The sequence below is a fragment of the Anolis sagrei genome, chromosome 4 (genome assembly GCF_037176765.1).
Source record: "Anolis sagrei isolate rAnoSag1 chromosome 4, rAnoSag1.mat, whole genome shotgun sequence".
In the NCBI taxonomy this organism is placed as follows: Eukaryota; Metazoa; Chordata; class Lepidosauria; order Squamata; family Dactyloidae; genus Anolis; species Anolis sagrei.
The window spans coordinates 210,475,562-210,501,837 of record NC_090024.1 but is presented as its reverse complement, the minus strand read 5'-3'; the positions used below and the strand labels follow the sequence as shown (position 1 = coordinate 210,501,837).

Genomic DNA, 26,276 nt, shown 5'->3' with positions numbered 1-26,276 from the left:
GTCTGATGGGTGGCGTGGTGCTGCATGGGTGAACTGGGGCAGAAGTGCCCTACAATGCTTTTGTCCTGTGTGATAAGGCTGTAGGATTCAGAAAGGCCCAGATTCAAATTCCTATACACCATAGAAGTTCATTCAAAGACATACTACTTCATCACACTAGAGAATGAATCCAGATTAAATTCAGTTTCTGCCTCCTGTGGAATTCTGGGCTTTGTAGTTTAGTGAGACTGTTAAAGACTCCTAACTAAACTACAAACCCCAGAATTCTGCAAGAAGCAGAAACCGGATTTTAAGTGGATTTTTTCCCTCTAGTGTGATGAGGCCCTAAAAGGCTGGATCTACACTGGCAAATGATCCATTTCTAGAATGCATATTAATTGCATTGAACTGGATTATATGTCGACTCACATAATCCAGTTCAATGCATTTAATCTGCATTCTGAAACTGGATTACCGGTATACAGCAGTTAGATCCAATGTAAGACTACCATGTTTTCATAGCCTAACTTAACCCACAAAGCTACTGAGGATTAAACAGGATGGTGGCAGAAGGGAAAGAACTATTGCGTAAATGCATGCAATTAAATTACTGAAATTGCAATAATGTAAAAACAAATGAGCAGTTGAAGATAAAGGGTTGATTCAGAAGAACTGACCAGATGAATAAGCAGGACGGAAATAATTAAAACTAGCAGACACTGCTTTAAAAATGAAGAGGAAGGGAAAAGGGAATAATTAAAGCAACAGTACCCCTGAATGAACGGATAAAATTAAGGGCTGGAAGGATATAAATTACTAACACATGGCTCAGTGTTAACCTGCAAAATGCTGTAGAACAAGAAAGGGCTTCTTATTGGCATGATCTGTATACTTAAAGAGGCTTATATCATTATTTTCAATGGAATATGCTTCCAGAAATTTTAACAAAAATTTATCGGGTAATTCTACAGCACTTTCTTATGCAAACAGCCATCTGTGAAGGCCTTGGTCCACACTAAAAAGAGCAAACCTATCTCGCTGCATCGGCATTGTATGCAACCATTGTTTTTACATCTGCCCATGAAGTGATATATAGGTAAGCAGCAGAAAGCTGTGGCTTTGGAAGGTGCCGTGCTGGTATGCAAAGACTGAAAGATAGCAACTACTAAAAGGTCTGATTTAAACTTGGAAGTTAAAAAAAAAGCAAAAAAAGGTGCGTATTTTTGGCATCAGGTCTTGACATGAGCTATGGAATAATAAAATGTGAGGGTTATTAAATAAAATATAGCTACACAATCTTCAGTGTGCTGTCCATATTCTGGAGAAGGAGGGGAGCATCCAGTACATAAAGCTATTTTGTCTTTTCATGGCGGAGAAAGCATTGGCAGTTTGGGTTTCAGGACCCAAACTAGAGACTTCGGGATAATGCTTTGGGATGTCACAACAGGCATGCCTTTTGAAGTTATGACAATGATGTTTAAAAGTGATGGTTGGAATTCAGTACTGCAGTTGTGGATCTGTAAATTATTTATTTACTTACCATATTTATATCCTGCTCTTCTCACCCCGAAGGGGACTCAAGGCAGCTTTACACATAAGTGACAATTCAATGCCTTAAAAAACAACATACAATTAAAATAACAATTTAAATTAAAACCGCAAATTTAATCATGTAAACATTACATCAACTATTAAAACCATGGCATCCACAATTGTAATCTGGGGCCATTCCAGTACTCATTGCACATATTCTGTATCCATTTATTGCAGTACAATTATTATCCAGAGGCTTGGTCCCAAAGCCACATTTCCACTTTCTTTCTGAAAACCAGAAGGGAGGGGGCTGATCTAATATCACTGGGGAGGGAGTTCCACAGCTGAGGGGCCACCACTGAGAAAGCCCCATCTCTCATTCCCACCAACCGCACCTGCAAAGGAGGTGGGACCAAGAGCAGGGCCTCCCGAGAAGATCTTAATTTCTGCGATGGTTCATAGAGGAAGATACACAATTGTGCAAATGTGCCCCTAGCCACCACCAGGACCTAGGGTTCCAGGCTCAACAATGAAACCAGGAGAACACCCAAACTGCGTGTTTGTGTCTTCAGGAGAAATGTAACCCCTTCCAGCACAGGCTATAATCCTATACCCTGTTCAGCATTTCAACTGACCAGGAGTACCTCTGTCTTGTCTAGATTCAGTTTCAATTTGTTCACCCTCACCCAGACCATCACAGCTGCCAATCACTGGTTCAGGACCTGAACAGCCTCCATAGCAGCAGGTGGAAAGGAGTGGTAGAGTTGAATGACATCTGCATATAGCTGGCATTGAACTCCAAAACTCCAGATGTTCTCACCTAGTGGCTTCATGTAGATGTTAACATGGGAGAAAATATTGAGCCCTGCAGGACCCCACAAGAAAAAGGCTGCGGGCTGAGCAGGTGCCCCATTCTGGGAATGATCCTCCAGGAAGGGCCGGAGCCACTGTAAAACTGTAGCCCCAAGCCCCACTCCCGCAAGGCTTCCCAGAAATATATCGTGGTCCTTGGTATCAAAGACCAATAAATGATTCATATTTACAAGTCTACATATTCTCAATCATGATACTATTGCCACAAATGTAAAACCCTCCCATTTCTACTTTACCAAGGATCAATTGCTGAAAGTGATGGGTTGTTGCTTCTACCTACCTTGTGTCAGAAATCTCTGGTGGAATGAGGACATGTGGCATATCTTGCATACAATTTTAACCAGCATAAACTTACCAGTATTTCAATGGGAATGTAGGCCTCCTTTTGGCTGATCAGATAGTCAAGTTAATTCAGGTTGCTGCTGTTGTTGTTGTTGTTGTTGTTGTTGTTGTGTGACTTGAAGTTGTTTCAGACTTACGGTAACCCTAAGTCTAAAATTTAGACAAGGGGCTGAGTAAATGACTTTGGAGGACCACATCCGGTCCGCATACCTTAGCTTGAGAACCCCTGGATTAGATGTTCTGAGGCTATCAAGATATATCAGAATCAATGGGCAGCATTTCTAGCAGAAATTATAGGGTGCAAGTATATGTTTGGTCAGCACAGGTCTTTGTCTGTGCTTGCAGGGGACATACCAACCTAAGCAGAAACCCATTTCTGGCAATCTAGGTTCTCCAGACCAACTCACTATAGAGTGGACTCAGTGGCCTATAAAGACCTCTATTGGGAGAGTAGTTCTGTTCTCCTGTGTAGCACACATTTCTAAGGCTTTATTGATGACAATGTCTTGTATTGTGTTTATTGTGACTTTATCTTATTCTCTCTGTTAAGACATATACAATATTTTATTGTACTCTTTGTAATACATTCCACTGTATCTTATTACATTACATTGTATGAAGCCTTCATGCATAACAGCTGTTCTATATTGCATTCCATTCCATTGTGCCTGCTGCAATTTAACTTGCTGTAGTTTATTGCATTGTATATCATTGCAAGATAATCTACTACACTTTTTATTACACAACAGTTGTGTTCATATGGCATTCTGTTCTATAGTATCTTATTGCGTCAGAACCTATGTGTTTAATAATAATAATAATAATAGTTTTATTTCTTACCTCATGGCTCGAGGCAGGTTACAACATTGAGGCAGGGTTATTGCATAACATTTGCATTTTAGTAAATTTTCTTCTGGTTTCATTTAAGGCTCTGGTTTGGTTTTCATTGTTAGAAGTCAGTGGTTGCCATGTTTAACCCCACCTCCAGTTGTGCCAGTTCTCTAATCCCCAGTGATTTGCAGAGACCATGGAGAAGAAAGACAGGTTGCTTACTTGTAACTTTAGTTCTCCAAGTAGTCATCTGTGAAATCCCTCCACCCTGGGCAGGCCCGTAGCCAGGATTTTGTTCGGGGGTGGGGGGTGAGTTTGGTTCGGGGGGGGGGGGGGGGCTGAGTCTGAGTGAAAGAGGGTCTAGCCTAGCAAACCTTTTGTATCGTTACCCCAATACCCCCATGCATATGGGATATATTGAGTATAGTGATCAGATCATGATATGAATAAACATAGCAGTTTAAATAATGCACCAGTAAGGCCTTCTCATGGACCACCATCAGAATTGGGGGGCCTGAAGCCCCCAAGCCCCCCCCCCCCGGCTACATGCCTGACCCTGGGTATCCTATCCACTTGGCAATCTTAGTTTTCACTGCTGCCATATGCAGCAATGTTTTTAGAGGCAATAGTTTTTAACTTGTTATTTATTAATGTTGATATTATTATGTTTTTAAACTGCATCAAGAAATAATTAGTTTATTATATAATGTTATTGTTATATTTTAATGTATTAATTGACGGTACTGATTGATTGTTGTAAGCTACCCTGAGTACCTTCGGAGAGAGGGAGTGGGGTATAAATAAAAAATTATTATTAATGGAACGGAGGCTATGGTGGCACATGCCCTTTTATGCCACTGGGAAGAGTGGCATGAATACTGCCAAAAAGAAAAAAAAATCTTATGGCTCGAGAAGTTTCAAAAGTGCACTGTGCAGGCACAGTAACCTCCCAGTGATGTGATTTCACAGATCACAACTCAAAGAAGTACAGTTGCAAGCTAGCAACCTGTCTTTCCAAACTTCTCCTGATGGTGATCTCTACTCTATCATATTCCAGACAGCAAATAAGTCCAAGCTTTGGATTTCTTGGGTTCCTCCTCAATGGCCATTCCTTGCGCCTCATGACTTGGTGTTTAGCTGATGATACACAAGTACAACATGAATCAAAACACTGTCACCAGTTGAATGTAGATGGATGGCTTTCTAAACACTTTATGCGATAAAATCAAGCATTTTCCTTCTCCAGCACCCATGGCTTGTCTTCACACCTGGAGACAAAAGAGATGCATACCAAGTAACAGAGACTTCAGTCAGTACCCTGCAACCTGGTTGATATAAGAAATCCCATGACATATGAGTTTGCTTGTAATCAAGCATCCTTCGATCTTGCTCGAAGTATTTAGGATCTGGTTTTTGTTATTCTAGTAGTTCTTTTTAATCTGCCCTCTTTCTCTTTTTTTCCATCATCACTCCCTTGCCGCCCAGTAACGGACTCTGCCTCTCTTATTTCTTTTTATAAAGCAGCTAACATCTGTTCAGAAAATGCTTCCCAGGACCATCTGCTTGAAATCATCCCTAATATGTGATACATCTGATGTCTTAAAAGTAGAAAATGAAAAAATGTTGCTATAATCTCACCTTCTCCCCACTTTTCAAGTTTCAGAGTGTATACACACACACACACAAACACTGCACTAATGTGTCCTCTGGAAGCACTAGAGAGGAGACCCTTGTTAGTTGCCAAAAAGAAGGAAGCTGTCACCAAAACAGATTCAATAGGCATAAAATATTCATGTGCTCATTCATTCATATGTATAGAGGTATATTTTATTGTTTGTTGTTCTGGTGTTATTGGTTGTTTTTTGTTTTTGTTTTTTGCAAGATTTGTTTAGAGGGGATTGGCCATTGCCTTCCTCTGAGACAAAGAGATGGTGACTTGTTTAAGGTCACCAAGTGGGTTCTGGCAGGACTGAAGACCGACAGGTCGCAGGTTCGAATCCGAGGAGAGGTGGATGAGCTCCCTCTATCAGCTCCAGCTCCTCATGCGGGGACACGAGAGAAGCCTCCCACAAGGATGATAAAACGTCAAATCATCTGGGTGTGCCCTGGGCAACGTCCTTGCAGACAGCCAATTCTCTCACACCAGAAGTGACTTGCAGTTTCTCAGGTCGCTCCTGACACGACAAAAAAACAAACAAAACAAAACAAAAACACAGAAAACTGACTGGTGACATATTATCACATGCATTTCAAGCCAAGATCATGGTAGGCTCCTTAGAGTGCACAGTTCATTGCATAAGCCATGGTTACTTATTCATTTGCTTTTTTTTGGCAGTCCATGGTATTTGCAGAATTCTCCTCTAGTACAATATAAAGTAGCACATGAGCTTCTGGTTCCGGTATGGCGGTCAGCAACAAGAATCAGAGCTGTGCCGATTAAAAATCTAAATCCGAGGGAATCCAGAGCGATCCCCCCCCCCTCGACCACCCTAACTCGAGGGGAAAAACACCAGAGGACTTCGAGTTCTGTCAGGGGCCCGAGTGGTCTGGGGGAACCCAAGGAGCACTGAAAAGGATCCGGTAAGGCGGAGGAAGGAAGGAAGACAAGGGAGCGCCGCCATTACAACGCGGCCGGCTCCCCTCCCCTCCCTAAACAAGGACAAGACCCTAAAGACCCTAAAGCCTCACCGGTGAGTGTTGGTGCTCTGGCTGTCCCCCTCGCACAGTGAAGAGCAGTTGCCGAGGCCGTTGCCGAGGCCGTTGCCAACGCCGTGGGTGCCGCCATTGCCTGCTAGGCCCCTCCGGGGGAGGGAGAGAAGGAAGCAAGGCCCAGCGGCTCCCCATCAGGCCTGCTAGGCCCCTCCATGCTGCGCCCCTCCCTCCCGCCGTTCCGGGGGAGGGAGAGAAGGAAGCAAGGACCAGCAGCTCTCCATCAGGCCTGCTAGGCCCCTCCGCGCTGCGCCCCCCCCTCCCGCCGTTCCGGGGGAGGGAGAGAAGGAAGCAAGGACCAGTGGCCCATGCTGCACTTTAGGTAGCGCCTAGCGCTAGACTCTGGTTCTTGCACTTTAAGAACTTGCACTTAAAATCGCACTTTAAGTAGCGCTCAGTGCCAGATTTGGTTCCTTGCACTTAAGAACTTGCACTTTAAGATCGGCTCCAGTGCACGTAAACTACTACCACTATTCATGTGGTCCCGTACTTCCCTATATTTATTATCCTTGGTGCTAACTGTTTGTGGAAGGGACACGGGATGAGACAGGCTGGAGCTTGTGGGAAATGATAAGGCCGGGGGGGGGGGGGGATATAGGGAACAGAAGAACATGGCAGAGTAACACCTTAACAAATCAAACAACCAACAATGGGACAGAAATCAAGGTCGTGGAAATGGACTGCGGCATGGAGGAGGGGAAGTGTTCCACTAACCGAGGGGCCCCCATAGAAGTCGTGGTGGGGAGGGGGAGAGGTGGGAAAAGGAGACCATTAATTCGGCCTAGGGACCGCACAACTACATTAGTAATTCCAAACAGGTCTCCTAATATGGTAAATTGGTGTAACCGGGGTGGCGGTCCCTCTGGATTGAAGGTGGTGCTGTTGAACGCCAGATCTGTCAACGGAAAAACTACTACCATCCAGGATCTAATCCTGGATGAGCGGGCAGATCTGGCGTGCATCACGGAGACCTGGTTGGATGAAGCTGGAGGCGTGAATTTGATCCAGCTTTGCTCACCAGGTTTCTCCGTGCAGCATCAGCCGAGATCTGGAGGGCGGGGAGGCGGGGTCGCAGTGGTCTATAGAGATTCCATCCCTCTGACCAGGGGCCCCATCCCGCAGTCAACAAATTTTGAATGCGTCCACCTGAGGGTGGGTGACCGGGACAGAATAGGGATTCTGTTAGTGTACCATCCACCTCGCTGCACTACAGTCTCCTTACCTGAGCTAGCAGGGGTGGTCTCGAGCCTGGCATTGGAGTCTCAATGGCTCCTTGTGCTGGGAGACTTCAATGTCCACGCCGAGGCGACCCTCTCAGGAGCGGCTCAGGACTTCATGTCTGCCATGGCAACCATGAGGCTGTCCCAATAAGTATCTGGCCCCACCCACTGTGCTGGACATACATTGGACTTGGTTTTCTGTCAGGGATGGGAAGAAGGTGGCGGTGTGGAGGAGCTGACTATCTCTCCGTTGCCATGGACTGACCACTTCCTGGTCAGATTTAGGCTCACTGCGCCCCCTAACCTCTGCAGAGGTGGAGGACCCATTAATCTGGTCCGCCCCAGGAGGCTTATGGATCCGGACGGTTTCCTGACAGCTCTTGGGGATTTTCCTGCCACCTCGGTAGGTGATTCTGTTGATGCCCTGGTCGCTCTCTGGAATGGGGAGATGACTAGGGCAATTGACACAATCGCTCCGGAACGTCCCCTCTCAAGTAGCCGAGCTAAACCAGCCCCTTGGTTCACTGAGGAGCTGGCAGCGATGAAGCGAAGGAAGAGGGAACTAGAGAGTGTGTGGCGATCGGATCTGAGCGAGCCAAATCGAACATGGTTTGTGTCCTTTTTAAGGGCATATGCCGTGGCAATAAAAGCCGCTAAGAAAACTTTCTTTGCGGCCACTATTGCGTCTGCAAAGAACCGTCCGGCTGAGTTGTTTCGGATTGTCAGAGGCCTTTTAAATCCTGCCACTTTAGGCGGGAGCCCTGACAATTCAGCTTCTCGCTGCGAAGCTTTTGCTCGGTTCTTTGCAGACAAAGTCGCTTTGATCCATTCTGGTCTGGACACCATTTTAAGGGCAGTCTCTGAGGATGTAACACGAGCACCTGCTTGTCCTATTTTGATGGATTCATTTCAATTGGTGAAACCCGAGGATGTGGACAAGATACTTGGAGGAATGAGGCCTACCACGTCCATCCTAGACCCCTGCCCATCCTGGCTTCTAAAGGAGGCCAGAGGGGGATTGGCTGAGTGGGTGGAGGTGGTGGTTAATGCCTCCCTTCGGGAAGGCAGAATTCCAGCGAGCTTAAAACAAGCTATAATAAAACCGCTGTTGAAAAAACCATCACTGGACCCCACTAAATTCGACAACTTTCGGCCAGTTTCCAATCTTCCCTTTTTGGGCAAAGTCCTGGAATGCGTCGTGGCCTCACAACTCCAGGTGTTCTTGGGAGACACGGATTTTCTGGATCCGGCACAGTCTGGTTTCAGACCGGGACATGGAACCGAGACAGTCTTGGTCACCTTAGTGGATGATCTGCGGCGGGAGCTCGACAGGGGGAGTGTGTCCCTGTTGGTGCTGCTGGACCTCTCAGCGGCCTTCGATACCATTGACCACGGTATCCTTCTGGAACGCCTTGCGGGGATGGGTCTCGGGGGCACTGTTTTACAGTGGCTCCGGTCATTCCTGGAGGGTCGGTCCCAGAAGGTGTTATTGGGGGACACCTGTTCAACCCCACAACCCTTGTCGTGTGGGGTTCCTCAGGGCTCTATACTGTCCGCCATGCTGTTTAATATCTACATGAAGCCGCTGGGAGAGATCATCCGGAGTTTCGGGGTACGGTGTCATCTGTACGCAGATGATGTCCAACTCTGTCACTCCTTTCCACCTGCTACTAAGGAGGCTGTCGAGGTCCTGAACCGGTGCCTGGCCGCTGTAACGGTCTGGATGAGGGCGAACAAATTGAAATTGAATCCAGACAAGACAGAGGTACTCCTGGTCAGTCGCAAGGCCGAACAGGGTATAGGGTTACAGCCTGTGCTGGATGGGGTCACACTCCCCTTGAAGGCGCAGGTTCGCAGCTTGGGTGTGATCCTGGATTCATCACTGAGCCTGGAGCCCCAGGTCTCGGCGGTGACCAGGGGAGCATTTGCACAGCTTAGGCTCGTGCGCCAGCTGCGCCCGTATCTTGGGAAGTCTGACTTGGCCACGGTAGTCCATGCTCTGGTTACATCCCGTTTAGACTACTGCAACGCTCTCTACGTGGGGTTGCCCTTGAAGATGGCTCGGAAGCTCCAATTGGTCCAACGCGCGGCAGCCATGATACTAACAGGAGTGGGGCACAGGGAGCATACAACCCCCCTGCTGTAGCAGCTCCACTGGCTGCCGATCTGCTACTGGGCTCAATTCAAGGTGCTGGCATTGGCCTATAAAGCCCTAAACGGTTCCAGCCCAAGATACCTAACTGACCGCCTCTCGGCCTATGAGCCCACGAGGACTTTGAGATCTTCCGGGGAGGCCCTGCTCTTGATCCCGCCTGCGTCACAGGCACGGCTGGCGGGGACGAGAGATAGGGCCTTCTCGGTGGTGGCTCCTCGGCTGTGGCACACCCTTCCCGTAGACATCAGGCTAGCCCCCTCCCTGTTGATATTCCGCAGGAAGTTAAAGACCTGGTTGTTTGAGAAGGCATTTGAATAGTAGTGCAATGACGGGTAACTCGACCATAGGAATGGAACAACGGAAATGGTATTGGATTGTGAACTTGACGATGAGACGACTCGGAATGGCTTGTAGTTATATTGATGTTTTTGATGAGATGTTTTGATAATGATGTACTGTGGATTATTTTTTGTATGTTGTATTTTGCACCTGTTTTTCTATGTTGTACACCGCAATGAGTCGCCATTAGGCTGAGAATTGCGGTATATAAGCGAAGTAATAATAATAAATAAATAAATAAATAAATATTATGTAAAGACATGCCCCCTTCTGATAATGCCCTTTCTCTCTCTCTCTCTCTTTCTCTCACATTCACTCTTTGGTGCTGCTTAATAGGTCATCTCCACAACAAGAATACCTATAGGTTGCACAGACACACCTTCAGAAGCACAGTACTTTTGTAAGAGAAAAAAGTAGTTGTGGGTATACATATTCATAAATCCATGTGTATGTGGAAAAAAATCAAAACTGCAAGTAGATTCTATGAAAAACAAATGAAGTTCATCATCATTTACCACTGATATAAAATTCAATGTAGGAAATTTTATAATGTTCAAGAGAAAAAATAGGGAGATATTTTGCAGCTAGCAATATCTTCAGGTGTATTGGTGTGCTGCCATAACTCATAAAAAGTTAGTTTTCCAAAGAATTATCAAGGCCAGATAACTGCTCCAGTGCTTTGAGAGTATGAAAAAAACCCCACACTTTTACAGAGATTGTATTAATGGGGAGGAGGCAGTTTCTTTGTTCAGAATTTTTTAAAAATATTTAATGTAATATTTTACAGCTCCATATCTGTTATTGCAACCCATCCGTATTTGGGGAAAAGGTGCTTAACAGATTTCCTAAATATAGGGCTGTGTCTGAGTTCAGAGCATTGTATTGCTGACTAGCCCTGGATTACCATATGTTCTGGGCCAAATCCTTTGTGATGCTGACCCAGCTGAGTTGAGATCGCATTGATCCCACTAGCCTACCTCCTTGCTGCCACTGATTCTCACTTGCCAGCACTAGCTTTGGGGAATGTATGATATTTGGGGTAAATATGGTAGACCCAGCCTAGGTTTCTTATGATTGAAAGCAAATGTAATTATTAGATTTTGCCAGATTTTGAATCTTGCAGGAAAGAGGTAGGGAGGAATAGTTTCAATCAAGAAAAAAACCCCCACGTGGAATAAGAAAATTTTTATTAGAGTGATCCTACTAAGTAGAGATAATTTTATAGTATTTCATGTCGTAATTTTGGATTTCATCCATTTAATGATTCTGATTTAATTCTAAGAATGGGTTGAGTTATATCTTTCATTACAGTGATTCCTAGGTATATGAAACCAAAAGACCACAGTTGTAGTTTAGACATGTTTTGCCAATTTTCCTGCTGATCAAATGGGGTGTTAAGATCTATCAACCTGGATTGTGAATAATTGTCTCCAAACCTTATGTAAATGTCAAAAGCATCTACGGTTTAGAAAGACTGTTTGGAATTTTTCCCCAAAAATCAAAATATTGTATTGTCGAAGGCTTTCATGGCCAGAATCACTCAGTTCTTGTGGGTTTTTTCGGGCTATATGGCCATGTTCTAGAGGCATTTCTCCTGACGTTTCACCTGCATCTCTGGCAGGCATCCTCAGAGGTGAGGTCTGCTGGAGCTGGGAAAAAAGGGGTTTATATATCTGTGGAATAACCAGGGTGAGACAATCAAAATATTGTTTACATAAATATTTTTCAGGTTCTTCCCACTAATGTTACAATCAATGAAGTATGGGTTATCTCTGACTTGAGCTAGCCAAAGCTTCAATTGCAAGGACAAATAATAGTGGTGACAAGAGGCACTCATGTTGGGTTCTCTTTTTAAAACTTCACAGTTAAGGAATTATATTTACAATTATAGTGACTTTTGAATGTTCACATAGAATTTCTAAGGGTTTCCACAATTTTCTCTCCAAAGTCCATTGCCCTTAGTACATACACTAAAGATGTATCTTCAGTCCACCCTGTTGAAGACCTCCAACACATCCAGGGGCAGAGAACTTTTTCCAAAAGGGTGGAATGGTGAACACTAAGCAGATGCGCCTGGCAGTTTGCCAACAAGTATTTCTTTGCTATCTTTTCAGCAGCAAGTGAAGATCTTTTCATTCTAGCAGGCTTTGGGAGAACTATTTTGCATGTTGTTGTTCATTTGTTCAGTTGCTTCCGACTCTTCGTGACCTCATGGACCAGCCCACGCCAGAGTTCCCTGTTGGCTGTCACCACTCCCAGCTCCTTCAAGGTCAAGCCAGTCACTTCAAGGATTTCATCCATCCATCTTGCCCTTGATCATCCCCTCTTCCTTTTTCCTTCCTTTTTCCTCAGCATAATTGTCTTAGAATCATAGAATCATAGAATCAAAGAGTTGGAAGAGACCTCATGGGTCATCCAGTCCAACCCCCTGCCAAGAAGCAGGAATATTGCATTCAAATCACCCCTGTTTAAAAGCTTCCAAAGAAGGAGCCTCCACCACACTCCGGGGCAGAGAGTTCCACTGCTGCACAGCTCTCACAGTCAGGAAGTTCTTCCTCGTGTTCAGATGGAATCTCCTCTCTTCTCTAAGCTTTCCTGTCTTCTCATTATGTGTCCAAAATACTTCATCCTGGCCTCTAATATCCTTCCCTCCAATGAGCAATTGGGCTTTATTTCCTGAAGTATGGACTGGTGGGATCTTCTATTTTGCATGACAAAGACTTTTTAGTATGCTCTCTACTGCTTTCATAGTTTGTTTTAAATAATATTTGAAATTATTTTGTTTTTATTGTTAGATTTATACAGTTCTAATTGCAACATTTGATATCCTTTTAGCCCTCAATGTCTCTCTTTCTGTTGTAGCTCAGCAGCAATCACAGCAGCCAAGGGCTGATGGGTTCACTGATGATTTAGTTAGAAGGGATTGTTGGCTTTCCTTGGGAATGATACAGGCCAAGAAAATGAAACCGCTTCAGATAGTGAAGCAGGGCTTGAGAATATAATTACCTGTAAGCCTCAAGGTCAGTGACAGGAATTGGAATCATCCTCCCTAGATAAGGGGTCAAGCAATGACGAATTGACAGGAAACTCTCACGGGAAAGCACCTGGTGATACAGCCCTAAGCAAGGAGACATGCTTGCAGATTAGGGTAGATAGCCAGCTTCATAGATCAACACGGCTTTGTGGGAAGCAGAAATTCCATGGCAGATGTAATGATTTCATGTCTGTTTATTAAGAGCTAATGTACACTCTGACTTCACTTTAGGTAATGTGGCGTTCAAGTTAGAAGCTAGGCTGAGTTCCCTAGTTCATGTTTCAGGCCTTGGCTTTGGATTTAAGTATCTTTGGAGTTTTTCCATGTTCTTGTTTTGTATTCCTGTTTCAGTTTTGCTAAGCACATTCTCTGCTTGTGGTTTTAAGCTGCCTTTGCGTTTTGGGACTATCTTTGGATTGTGTTACCTTTGGATTTCTGTTTGGTTATCATCTATTGCTGATCCTTTTGGATTATCTACCTTATTTCCTTCTACCTGATTTTTCCATATACTTTTAATGTGTGTTTTTTTTTTACAATAAACTCTTTGCTTATACATTGGACTCTTGTATGGTGCTGTGGTTATCATAGGTTCAGGCCTGGGGTGCAACACTTTCAACCTCATCACACACAGTTTTCTCTCCATTTCTCTGCACTGACAAAACAATCACACCGAGGCCATCACATGACTCAAGACCACTTCTGGTGGTTGCCCGTAGGACTCTGTGGCAGCAGCTCAGGGAAACAGAGGGAAGATTACACATTTTCAGGAGTTGGGTGCTAACAAAGCCAAATGAGGGAAGCTGAATTGAAGCAGGGAAAGGCAGGGAAAGGACATGGGATCCCTGCCATCCCTGAAGATGGAAAGACACAGGATCTCAAGGGCTGGGAATGAAAGAAGATAAATTTCTCTGCTTTTCCTCACTTCCCCCCACTTTCAAGTGAATGGGTCCTTTGCAATTCTTTGTACTTTACAAGCCACCTTGAATTCCAGTTTTGAGGGAAAATTCCACAATAAACAATGGGATAGATGAAAGAAGTGGTGACAACATATCTCTACATTAGCCTACATTATATACGGTGCATATAGCTGAGTCTCCCATTCTCCAAAATTTAAATCAGAGCCATTAGGTGGGAGTAGGATAAATGTAAACTTTCCTCCACAGCTGCTTCTATACTACTAAATTCTCCACTCCCTTTGAGCAGCAACTCCAAATGATATGTACTAGCAGAGTATCTCTTCCCAATCCCTTTTATCAGAGGTTATTAATCTTCCATAATTCTTCTGCAGTGAATATAGCTTGTGAACTGTATTTCTGTAGAAAATGGCAGACATACTTTTTCAATTCAAGACCTTTTTGAACACAGGAAACTCTTCTTGGATAAATACTTTATTAGTTTCCATATTCTGTAAATGATTGTGAGTCATTTCTCAGAAGTGCATTAAGACAATATGGCACAATAAATGACCCTCCATGCCACCAGTTATCATGATAATACTTAATAGGAAACATAATACATTATACATTTTTGTGTAATGAGAGAATCATAGAATCATAGAGTTGGAAGAGACCACATGGGCCATCTGGTCCACCTCCCTGCCACACAGCCATCCAGCCTCTGTCTGAAAGCCTTGAAAGAAGGAGTTTCCATCACATGCCAAGGCAGAGAGTTCTACTGCTGAATAGGTCTAATGGTCAGCTCTAACTCATTGCTCCAAGACTCGGAGAGAGAGCACCTTATGCATTGTTAGCTTTGATCCAAAATCGGTCTTTGGTGTGCGGATGGGCTCTACTTGAAACTGCAGATTCTCCTCCCCACTCCATACCATGATTTTCTCTGCTCAGCCATATGCCAGGAGGACCTTTATGCAGTATTTTGAGGGGATATGATTCCAGTTGAGCATGCTTACATCCAGATTCAAACCTGATGTTTCTAATAATTGAAGAAACATCAGGTACTTAAAAGAATATGGGTCAATTGAAAAAAGCCAGACATGCAGCAATTATTCAGTGCAACATGTTAGTTAACTAAGAGCCAAACTAGATGTGACGTTAATTGGTGAAAAACAATTACTGTAATGGGCATGGATTTTTTTCAAAAATATAAACTGCTAATATGGGGTCAGTGAGACAACAAGATCAGGGTTGTGGTATGCTGGGAGGGTTTGCTTTCAGCTCTCCATCTTCCCACTGCAGTCCCAATGAAATTTGTATCAATACACAATCAAAGAACACCTGGAAGATGGCCATCAAATCTCTGCTTTAAATTCTCCAAAGAAGGAGACTTCACACCCCAAGAAAGCAAAATCCACCATCAAGCAGTTCTTATAATCAGAAAGTTCTTCCTAATCTTTAGGTGGCATCTTTTTTCCTTTACACTGAATCTATTGTTCTCTGTCAGCCCTACTGAAATTATGTTATGCCATATTTACAGCATTCCTTTCATTTACTAAGCTTGTAATTCTATGTGGGCCAAAAAAATAGCCATAAGGGCAATTCCGGGGTGTTTGATTGCCCTTCCCATAGCTCTGGCTTTGACTTCCTCAAGATATCATAAAATATTTTACTTCATGAAGCAGGATAACACATTGCACATCCACATACTTAGGATGAATCACATCTAAAACCTGCTACATTAATTTGGTACAAGAGACAGAAAGTGCTTCGGACATCTTCCTCCATTTCTAACAACATTACTAAAAACATGAGAACTAACAGAAGGACTAAAATACTTTAAAGTCATCAGATCCCATTTGATTTTGGAAGCTAAGTAGGGCTAGTTCTGGTAAGTACCTGGATGGATGACCGACAACAAATACCAGGTGCTATAGGCCATATTTCGGTGGAAGTAACTAGCAAACTTGGCTCTGAGAACTCATTTTCCAAGAAAACCCTATGGGGTCACCATAAATTAACAGGTGACTTGAAAGCACATACACAAATGAGACCAAACATTTGCTATTTCTTGATGGCACTCAAAATTTGCCACCTGAGGCAGGTATCTAATGATGGGGTCAATGTTGTTTTGACATGTACACATAAATGAATGGATACCATCCCACATTCCACAGGTGAAAACTGGGATACATGTGTCTAAACAATGTCAGAATGTGGTCAAGATGGCAAAAAGTTATTAATAAGATTATATAAGATAGGACTATGTAACACAATTTCTTTTGATATTACTGCTCTCGTATTGTTTGTCATGTAGACCACAAAAGGTGGCTCATTGCCACTGTCCTTCAAAGGCTATCTTTCAAGGGATGAGGGCACCTTTTCCCTTATCCCTCAATTGCCCTTTTCATTGCTGTGTGTGAGAAAAATGGTTCTTGTAAAACAGTAGACCCCAACCTTTTTTTTGGCCAAGGACCGCTTAATCAGGGACCACTTGAACAGAGACCACTTTGACCAGGGACCACTCTCCAACATTAGTACCAAAAGGGTTATGAATCAGTTCTTGGTCTACTTTAGATTTGGTTTGGTTATTTGGGGTGCTGATTCAGAAAATTGTTTTGGATAGATTGCATCAGCTCTAGTTTCTCATACAGAACATATGCCATCCAGTAGTCGCCATCTGCTTGCCCACAGAAAACCATATTTAATAATCTAGAGCTGATGTGGTAGTAGTAATATTTAGTGGGTAGTCAGCCTCTCCCCTCCCGACATCCCCATTGCCTTGGCACTTTAAGCGAGTTTTGCGAGATGAGTCTCTCTCATTGCCACATGGTTTTGAGGCAATGGAGCATTAATGGTGAGGCCGCAGACCATATTTTTATTCTTGCAGACAACTAGTGGTCCATGGATCACAGGTTGGGAACCACAGTTGTAAAAGATCTAATTACTTACTGAGGACTTATAATATTTGGCTGTGAGTTGCATGTTTCTTTAAGGCTGCATGTTTCCCATTGTGATATAAAAAGGTGATATTTCTTCATATCTTTTTCTTTGTTAATCAGCAAAACACAACTTCCACATTTCATGCTTAACTTTAGTGTGACAATTCATTATCTGTTTCTGAAGAATCGACAAGAGGTAATCCCACATATCTAGGCTTGTGGTATGTTTCCTGAACAAATATTGTTACATAGTTCTCTGCTGTTTAAACTGTAGTCAATTTTAAAAAAACATGTTCTGATGCCATGCAAAATTACTACTGTTTGATGCTATGCTATGAAAGGTTGGTACTTTTCACATGTGCGTAAAGTTTATGAAGTTGTAATCAAGCTGGTTGGTTTTCTGCTGTCAACACTTTATATTATAAAATTATATAAGAAGACTTCAAATTGCACTTTTAGAGAATGTTATTGAAAAATAACGATCCTAACTACTTGACTACATAATATTAATAACAATTTCACAACTTTTTTATTCTTTCTAAGAAAATCAATTACAGATTCTCCATCCTGTTGGTATGATTAAAAATAACAGTTATGAGAATTTTAATGTTATCCAACGTTGTAAAATGTATAGCAGCCACTAGATGACGTGCAAGGGAGGAATGTGCTTTGGGTTTTATCTGTCACTGTTTAGAGACTCTCGTGGTTTTTCTTTTTTTCCTAAACTTTAAAAAATAATGGATTGGCAGACCTGTGACCCACTTCCATTGTTTTGGGTACATCTGGCCTTCATCTTGAATCGCTTTTGTTCTTGGGAGTGGGTGGCAGGTGAAGGATGGGATAGGCAAAATAAAGAGCGAAAGCATAAAAGCAGATGTTCCCAGGCCCATTTCACAGGGCATCTATATTTTTAAGCCTCTTTGTTAACTTTGTTCTCAAAGTATGCAAACCAGTCTCAGTAAGAAAATCCAGGATCACAAGTGATTCCCCAAAAAATCAAGTAATGATTGATGTGCTTCCATGTAGTTGTGGGCACACATTACAAAAAAAACCCAGGTTCCATGTTCCTAGGGATAATGGGATGAAGGGCGTAACACATAGATGTAGCTATTCTACATTTTACACAGAATTTGGAGGATTGTACTACTCTGATCAGCAAACCATCTTCTCTGGTATACTAATTAACTTCAGAATAAATCAAACATACTCCTGCCAAAACCTGGAGAATAGTCTTGGTTAATTCACTTTATTTAAAAAAATTACAGCTGATTTAAGGTTTTTGGAAAGGATGGGAAAACCTTCTGGATGGAGGGTCAGATGGGCTTGCTATTGGTTCCCCACATGTGTTGCTGATGTCTCTCCAAACACCGTCTATTGTTTTTGCTCCCTTCCCCCCAAAGACCAATTTTCCATCGCTCTCATCTATTTTATACAGTTGAATGGTGTATGTGGGCGATTGTAGAGGAGCGCACTGAATAGGCTCACGATTGAGGAATGTATTGCTTTTTTTTTTTAAATCACCAGTTCACCTTACACATTTCACTTTTCTTGGAAGAGAGTTGGGACAAAAAGCTAGAGAAGTGAAGGAAATGGATTCTAGATGTGTTATCTCTCTCTCTCTCCTTATGAAGATGAAAAAGAGGACTGGGGTAGTGGGAAAAGAGAGGGAAAGTGGGGGAAAATAGGGTAGAGGGTATAGTCTATTGCTCAGACGACAGGCTTTTTTTATTTTAGTGATTCCCATATCTAACATAGGGCTGCTGCAAGGTTATATTAAAGTGAATTTCATCCTTGAATGAGGGTTTCCCACATTAGCATTATCCTCTATATTGAATTGTGGCCGCAGTGGCGCAACAGGTTAAACTGCTGAGTTGCTGAAATTGCTGACCAGAATGTTGGCAGTTCAAATCCATAGTAAGGGGTAAGCTCCCACTGTTAGCCCCAGCTTCTGCCAACCTAGCAATTTGAAAACATGCAAATGTGAATAGATCAATAGGTACCACCTCAGCAGGAAGGTAATGGCACTCCATGCAGTCATGCTGGCCACATGACCAAGGAGGTGTCTATGGACAACGTAGGCTATTCGGCTTAGAAATCGAGATGAGCACCACCACTCAGAGCCGGAAGAGGAAGCCTTTACCTTTATCTGTGTTTTGTTGTTTCTAGGAATATTTGCCTTTATGTTTGTGTATGCTAGCATCTGCCCTGAGTTCCCTCGGGGAGATAGAGCAGAATACAAGTAAATTATTATTATTATTATTATTATTATTATTATTATTGAGATGCTGGTGAAACACCGAACAATAACCTATCTCCAGCTGCTTCATAATAATAGTTGGTTTATTGCAAGAAACTAATATGACTGATATGTGCCTTTTGTAATTGTGAGAGGAGACATAATTTCTTCTTGATATTCTTCTTTTGTTCTCTTGTAAACAGTTTCAGGCCATTAGTCTCTATGTCACCTTTTCCCATTCTATGCCATGCTCCCTATGTGACTATCTTGTTTATGGCAGAATTCGCCTCATGAGATAGATCTCATAATACCTACAACTTTGGGGGGAATCATGCTAACCAGTCAGTGTGAAAGATTGTATGTTTCCGTTGGTCCAAAAGGCCTAGTAGATACATTGAGGAATCTAATGAGAGACAGAGGACTGTATCCCATGCCCCATCTCCTAAAAACATTTCTAATCCAATGAGGGAAGATTTATGATGGAGCTCTTGCCATGACACAGAGGAACTTCCTGTATGCTCAGCCAGGATTTGTTAGAGAACCATTAGAAACTGTCATAAAAAGGGGGGGGGGTAGGGGGTAAGATGGTCAGAGATCATCTTCTGGACTCAGGAACTGGAATATAACTGGAGAAAACACCCAAAAACGTGTGGGATAGGAGCTGTCAAATTTGCTTGGGTTGAATCGCTTTAGTGACGGGAGTAAGCGGTGGTTGCCTGACATTTCACTCCCAAAATTCTGCTTCATGAGCTTCAAGTGGGATCTGGTGAAAGATCAGCTGCTTGGGTTTATTGCAGAGTTGCCGAGTCAAAGGGAAAAGTCAGATTTCCCCCCAAATGGGATCTGTTATAATATCAGTGACTTGGATTTATTACAGTTGCTGGAGTGGAGGGAAAAGTCAGGTTCCCTCTCAAGTGGGGTCTGGTGTAAAATCTCTTGGGTTTACTCTAGTAGAGGGATCAGAGAGGAAAGTCAACTTTCTCCTCAAGTGATGTCATATTTAAGATCAGCAACTTGGGTCTACTCTAGAGTACCTGGATTCGAGGGGAAAATCAAGTAATCCTATAAACTTTTTTCTTTTTAAAGTGAAGTGGGCAGCGACTTCAGTAGCTCATAAGATAAATCTGAAAACTGTTAATTTAGGCAAAACTGACAAGAAAAGACAACATGTGAAAAGGAGTGAGAAACGGAAAGATGTCCTTTATAACGCTATGGGACATAACGCCACGGTAATATGATACTTCTCCCCCTTCCTCCCCTACAATGAGATAGTCATAAGTCTCAGTGACATTCTTGGTTTTGGTTTAGCAATTAGGATTTCCCATTCGGCAATAACAGACTGTCTGAAATAGTCGGCAGTAACAGTAAGCACAGAAATCACAGCAGGGACGAGATGAGGACTTGCAGCTTGCCCACGTAGGCACACAGTTGGGAGGAGGTGAAGGTCTTGGTTGGGGAGGCTTTTTCTGCGGAACTTTTTTCTGAGGAGAAACAACATAGGAAAACGACAACAAGTTATATAAATCCTGGATGTTTGTCTTATTTTACATCTAGGCAAGTATTATTGAGGGAGAGGGAAAGAGACAGGTTTTCCATGATATCCATCCTTCACCAATCTTCTGTTTCACTGGTCCTAGCAGCTAACTTGCATTCTCTTTCTCTCTATATTTCCCTTTCCCTTCTAGTTTGTTGCCTGAGATATTAGTCCATGTTTGACTAAAATCATCACTCATCTTCTCTTCCACTCCAAGTTAACTCCCTGGCTTTAACTATCAAATAGATTTATGTTTGGTCATATATGGTAATTCTTGCTTGGCATAATGTTAAAGTCAGTTAGAGGTTTCATCAAGAAGTAGGTAGGTTACATTCTGATCAAATGTATTTTTCCTGTATTTATTTACACAAGTAGTAGCATTCATGTGATCCTCTGGGTGCTGTTGAACTGCAACACCCAATAGCCCGGCCTTGACATAATTAATGATGATCCATGTTGGAACTGCAGTTCAAAAACATTTATAGTATAGATCTATAACCACTGATAAAAAATCCCCAAATTAATTTATCTAATGCATCAAAATTAGTGATATAATATAATAATAAAATATAAATGAAAACAGGCTACAAAAAAGTGAAGTATCTATAGTAAGACAGTTATAAAAAATCCTGCGATAAAACCCACATTTGAAATGCCTGGGCATTTCATCTGGTATGATATTAGCAGTGCCAGCCACTTGCTGTAATTGTTGAGCTGTTATTTTACTTTAATGGCCATGGTTACATCCTATGAAATCTTGGGGTCTTCAATTTTGGGAGGGAGGCATTTAGCCCTCTTCGTCAACTCTCGTCAATGTCACTTCACAGCATGCCCAAAGATGTTTTCTTAGGTGGAGCTGCCAGGGTGACAACTGAAGACAATGTTAGTGCCTTTAGTAGTTTGTAGAAGACACAGTTTCCATAGGTCTTGCTTGTCATGCAGCCAGGTAACATGGAACACCTGCTAAAATGCCATCTTCTATAGAATCTTTAAAGGGACAAGAGCGATCTCCAGTTTTCACTCTGGCAATTACAGAATTGCCAGCAGCCTCATCTAACTACAACCCCCATTATTATTTTAGGGAAAATATTGAAGGAAACAACATATAGAAGTAATATATAGATATGACCTATTGACAATAGAAATGTAAAACTAGAAGTTATGTAACTCGTCATTGCAAATTCCCTAAATTGCTCTAACCATACTAGCTTTTTGAGGCCAACCACTTACCTTCACAGATTTCTTCTTCTCAGCTTCTTTCCTACTTAACTTCAGGGAGGTTTTGGTTAAATCTTTTAAAAAACCACACAAAGAAACAATAATTAATTAAAAAGCTCTCATTTAATTTTTAAAATTGTCATCCTAACACCTCCCAGGGTCTGACTATCAAATGATTATTTGAAGGAATAGATGGAAACTTGGAACTTAACTGAATTTCTCTTGATTTCTTCCAAAGAGATTCCTTTTCCAGCCTGTTTTCTGTGTACTTTGTCTGGCTTTGAATTCTGTTAACACCTGCTGTTAAGTATCTTTTCTTCTTTAAACTGCAGACTTGGTTCCTTAATACTTCAAGCTTGTTTCTCCAATCTGACATTTAATTTCTTTAACCTTTGGCTTCTTAAACCTTGGCTGAGTTTCTTTAATCTTTGATGTGGAAGATATTGCAGACTCTAAGCTCCTTGGCACCCTTAGACTGACTGGCTGCAAAGGAGTTGATGAGGAGGGCCATAATCTTTCCCTCTGAAGTTTTTCAAAGGGACAGGATCTAATGAAAGTTCCCTCCTACAGAAAGCTATACAAAAAGGAACTGAACCCATTCTAACTAAAGGGACAACTGAGGCTCAATAAATAAAACAGTAAAAGCCTCTGTGGGGACATGAGAGGTAGCATGTACTTTACTCCCAGTATTTCAACTTATCTAGATTTTGTATGAGACATAACATGGCTGCTACCACCCATTTGTGTTTCAGTATGTCTTATTAAACTAAAGAGATAACAAAATATGCTGACACACCTTCATGGGCTGAAATCTGTAAGGATGAAGTAATGAACTAACATCAAATCACAAAGTACCTTTACATGTAAACATTATGAGAAAGAGCAAGAAGATGAGCACCTGCAAAAACGTCTTGCTTCTTAAATAGGGAAACAATAAGAGCAGTTCTTGGTAAGCCTTATACTCAGTCCAATCACCTTGCATTAAAAACTCATTTCCCTTTTTAGTTATGAAGACGAGTACTGTCTTCAGGAATGTTGTGTCAAATGTGCCTCACAATTTCTGTAATCTTGAGAATTAATCAGTGCTGAAATGTCTTTTCACACCCCTCTTCAGTGTTATTCCTGAAATCATCCCCCAATCATCTTTTACATATTCTTGGCTCTAATATAAGTAAATTTGTGTTTGTTGCCTTGTGAGAGTTTGGGATTTATTTTGTCCACATATATACAGTACTTGTATGAACATGAAGCCAAGAATATTGTGTAACATTTTACAAACTGCATCCCTCAGACTAATTTCAGTGGATCACCTTTAGATCAGGTAGTACCATCAGAGAAAGAGACACCAGAATTTTTGTGCAGTCTTTCATTAATTTTTCGTACTTTAAAATATCTCTGTAGTTAAATATAACCACAAAATCATTTTTTCATAAGCCCAACTTACATGTGCTGTATCAATATGCCTACAACGTTAAAATTCTATGCTACTTTACTTTGACAGAAAGAAATGGAAAAGTTAAGACCCTGTCTAATGTTGGCTTTAGCTTTGCTGGCATGTTATTCCTGAAAGACTGCCTCCAAAGAAATATACATGTAGGTGTGCATGCCCATGCCCATTTTGCTGCACATTTAGGTGCATGTTCAACTGTGCAACAGTGTCATTCTACACAAGGGCTTTGTGGCACAATCAATATGTAACTCCCCATATATAGGTTTACATACGCAACCCAGTATGAGATCTCAGCTGCTGCCTTCTTCGTGCTTTAGCAATATTTGGCCTCAATCCTGCAGCCTCTCAGTAAATATCAGCATCTGAACCTATGCTATGATGACCAATATACCATTCATCTGACTTACAGATAAGCCCCGAAGCTGTCTCTATAGGAATATTTGATATTCCTATTAAGAAGAGTGCAGCAGGGCTAGTGCAACATAGGCTTGTGTTAGAACAGGGGAAATAACTCTGGATGTTCTTATAAGGTAGAAAAGGAAAAAAATCCCTTAAATTTATTGTTTCAGGAAATCCATCTCAGGATAACAAAAGAAATAGTCAAAAGCAGTTCACACATACTTGGGGTAAATTGCTTCTAAAAGCTGGCTCTCATTTGTGGATGGAAACTAGCATTCTTGAGGCCTCAAGAATACTCCTTCCTAGACCAAGGAAAATAATAAGGGCAACTTATGTCTTAAGAGAATGGGGAAGTGATGTCCGCAGGTAATAAGGAAGTAAAATGTCTGAGTACATAGACCAGTGGTTCCCAACCTTTTTTTGACCAGGGACCACTTTGACCAGGGACTTCTTTGACCAGGGACTACTTGCCCACGAACTGCTAGACCAGGGACCACTGACCAGAGACCACTCTCAAACATTAGCACCAAAAGGGTTATGAATCAGTTTTTTGGTCAATTTTAGATTTGGTTTGGGGTGCTGATTCAAAAAATGCATTGGATAGACCACATCAGCTCTAGTTTCTGATACAGAACATATGCCAAGGTCAGTGACAGAGAAGGAGTGGCAGGTGGTTTGAAAGGAGTTGAAATAAATAAATAAATAAATAAATAAATAAATAAATAAATAGGAAGGAGGCTCATGGACCAGATTTTCATCCTCATGGCCCACTGGTGGTCCGCAGCCTACTGGTTAAGAACCACTCACATAGACCAAACAAAACATTATGCTTTTGGTGAACTGGCAGACTTGTAGGAGCATCAGGGTATGCCCCCATAATCAGATAAGAAATGGTCATAACATCTTGGAGGATCTCAGCACTGATGTCATTTCATATCTGACTATGGAGATGTACCCAGATGTTTCCTTAAGTCTGCAGAGTGCTGTGAAACATGGAATGGCTCTGTGGAGTGGCTTTGGAAGCTTTTCAGTAAGCCTGTGGCCTTTTCGGCACCATGGAAAGAGGAAGGGAATATATGTGCTCATGGTGCCTGAAACATGACATCCATATGCATACGGGAATCTTGCACAGATGTTCTAATAGAGGTGTAGTCCTTGTGTTGCAAGAGTCAGAACATCAACACTCTGAAAAAAGACAGACAATGACTATTTTGTAGAAAAACTAACTTTAGCAACTGTATATCATTTTTTTATCATTTTGTTCATAGTGAATTATATTGTTGGACACAAAGAAGACCGGTTTGTCATGGAGTGTGATAATATACTATATATGGAACCATAAAGGAGAGACTGCTTTGGACAACTGATAGTTAACCTACACTGATGACTCTGAAATTCTCCCTCTTGAATTTCAATATTGGACATCATCTCATTTTCAGGAAACAAGGTAGCTAAGATGTATTTACAGCATTTACTGTGATTATTTTATACTCCAGCTGCATCTTCAGGTAAATTTAGATGTAAGTAGGTTATACCTAACATCATTTTGATTCAAGAACAATAAATACACTGTAAAACTGTTTTTCATTGAACTGTGGAGTATGCTATTGCATTTTTTCATTATTCTCTGATTTATTCTGGAATACTTAAAAGGACTGACAAGTCTCAACTTGGCTGAACTGTACTCTGAGGTAATACTTGTTTCAGGTTATTATGAAAACCATATTTTGTTTGAATACTGAGCTTTCCTAAGATTAAAGTTACTTTTCTTTAAATTTGATTCAATTAGCTATTTTTTTCACAGATGGCTAATAACAAATGTGTTCATATTAATCCCAGCATGTCTATGAAGTGCCTTTATAAAAATTATCCTTGATGTTTTGAGTCACTCATCTCATTACTCTGTGATGTGGTCAAGTTCATATGGGTTCAGTTTGAGTAGTCCGGAAAAGTTATCCTATTGCCTCAATGCTTCTTTTTTAAAGATGAGAAATGCATGGCTAGGAAAATCATGATATGGCTGCAAACATAAAGATGGATACAGGACCGGTCCAGATCTAACTTGTTAACAACCCATTTACAGAATATAAGCATTTGAATTGGGAATTTAGAATTGGCCCATTTGAAGGGATGGTATCTTCTAACTCTGTTTCTCCCAAATGGTTAGTATGGTAGAATCCATTTGGTGTCTTATACTGGCATAAATATTGCTTCAAGACGTGCTTCAGCTATGATTTTCGGATGGTGTGATTTTGATATTGAGTGTAATTTTATTTTTTTTAGTATATATTAATTTTAATTCACTGGATTTTAAGCTTAATGTTGTATGTGTTTAAAGCATTGAATAATTGCCATATGTAAGCCGCCTTGAGTCTCCCTTGGGGAAGAGAAAGGCAGGGTATAAATAGGGTAAATAAATAAATACCTAAAATTTTAGGATGTGGCAAAATGGCTTGCTAGCCAGCTTCACTACTGAATGATTGCTCTTTTTGGACATTTCTGAAGGCCAGTCCTTGGCTTAGACAACATACGATCTTGTCACATGGGCCACCGGAATCGCCATGTGTCATGGCAAATCTGGTGACCATT

General features: G+C 41.8%; 1 protein-coding gene across 3 annotated transcripts in view; it reads right to left on the bottom strand.

The window, feature by feature from the left end:
* Positions 1 to 18,077: 18,077 nt before the first annotated feature.
* Positions 18,078 to 26,276, bottom strand: part of ASIP (agouti signaling protein) — a 39,380-nt gene continuing 31,181 nt past the window's right edge. For all 3 annotated transcript variants that reach the window (XM_060772330.2, XM_060772331.2, XM_060772329.2), the window contains exons 3-4: positions 21,851 to 21,912; positions 18,078 to 20,567 (exon numbers count right to left, since the gene is read on the bottom strand). In XM_060772330.2, the coding sequence (XP_060628313.1) occupies positions 20,391 to 20,567; positions 21,851 to 21,912 (239 nt within the window). In that variant the 3' untranslated portion in view covers positions 18,078 to 20,390. The remainder of the gene's footprint in view (positions 20,568 to 21,850; positions 21,913 to 26,276) is intronic.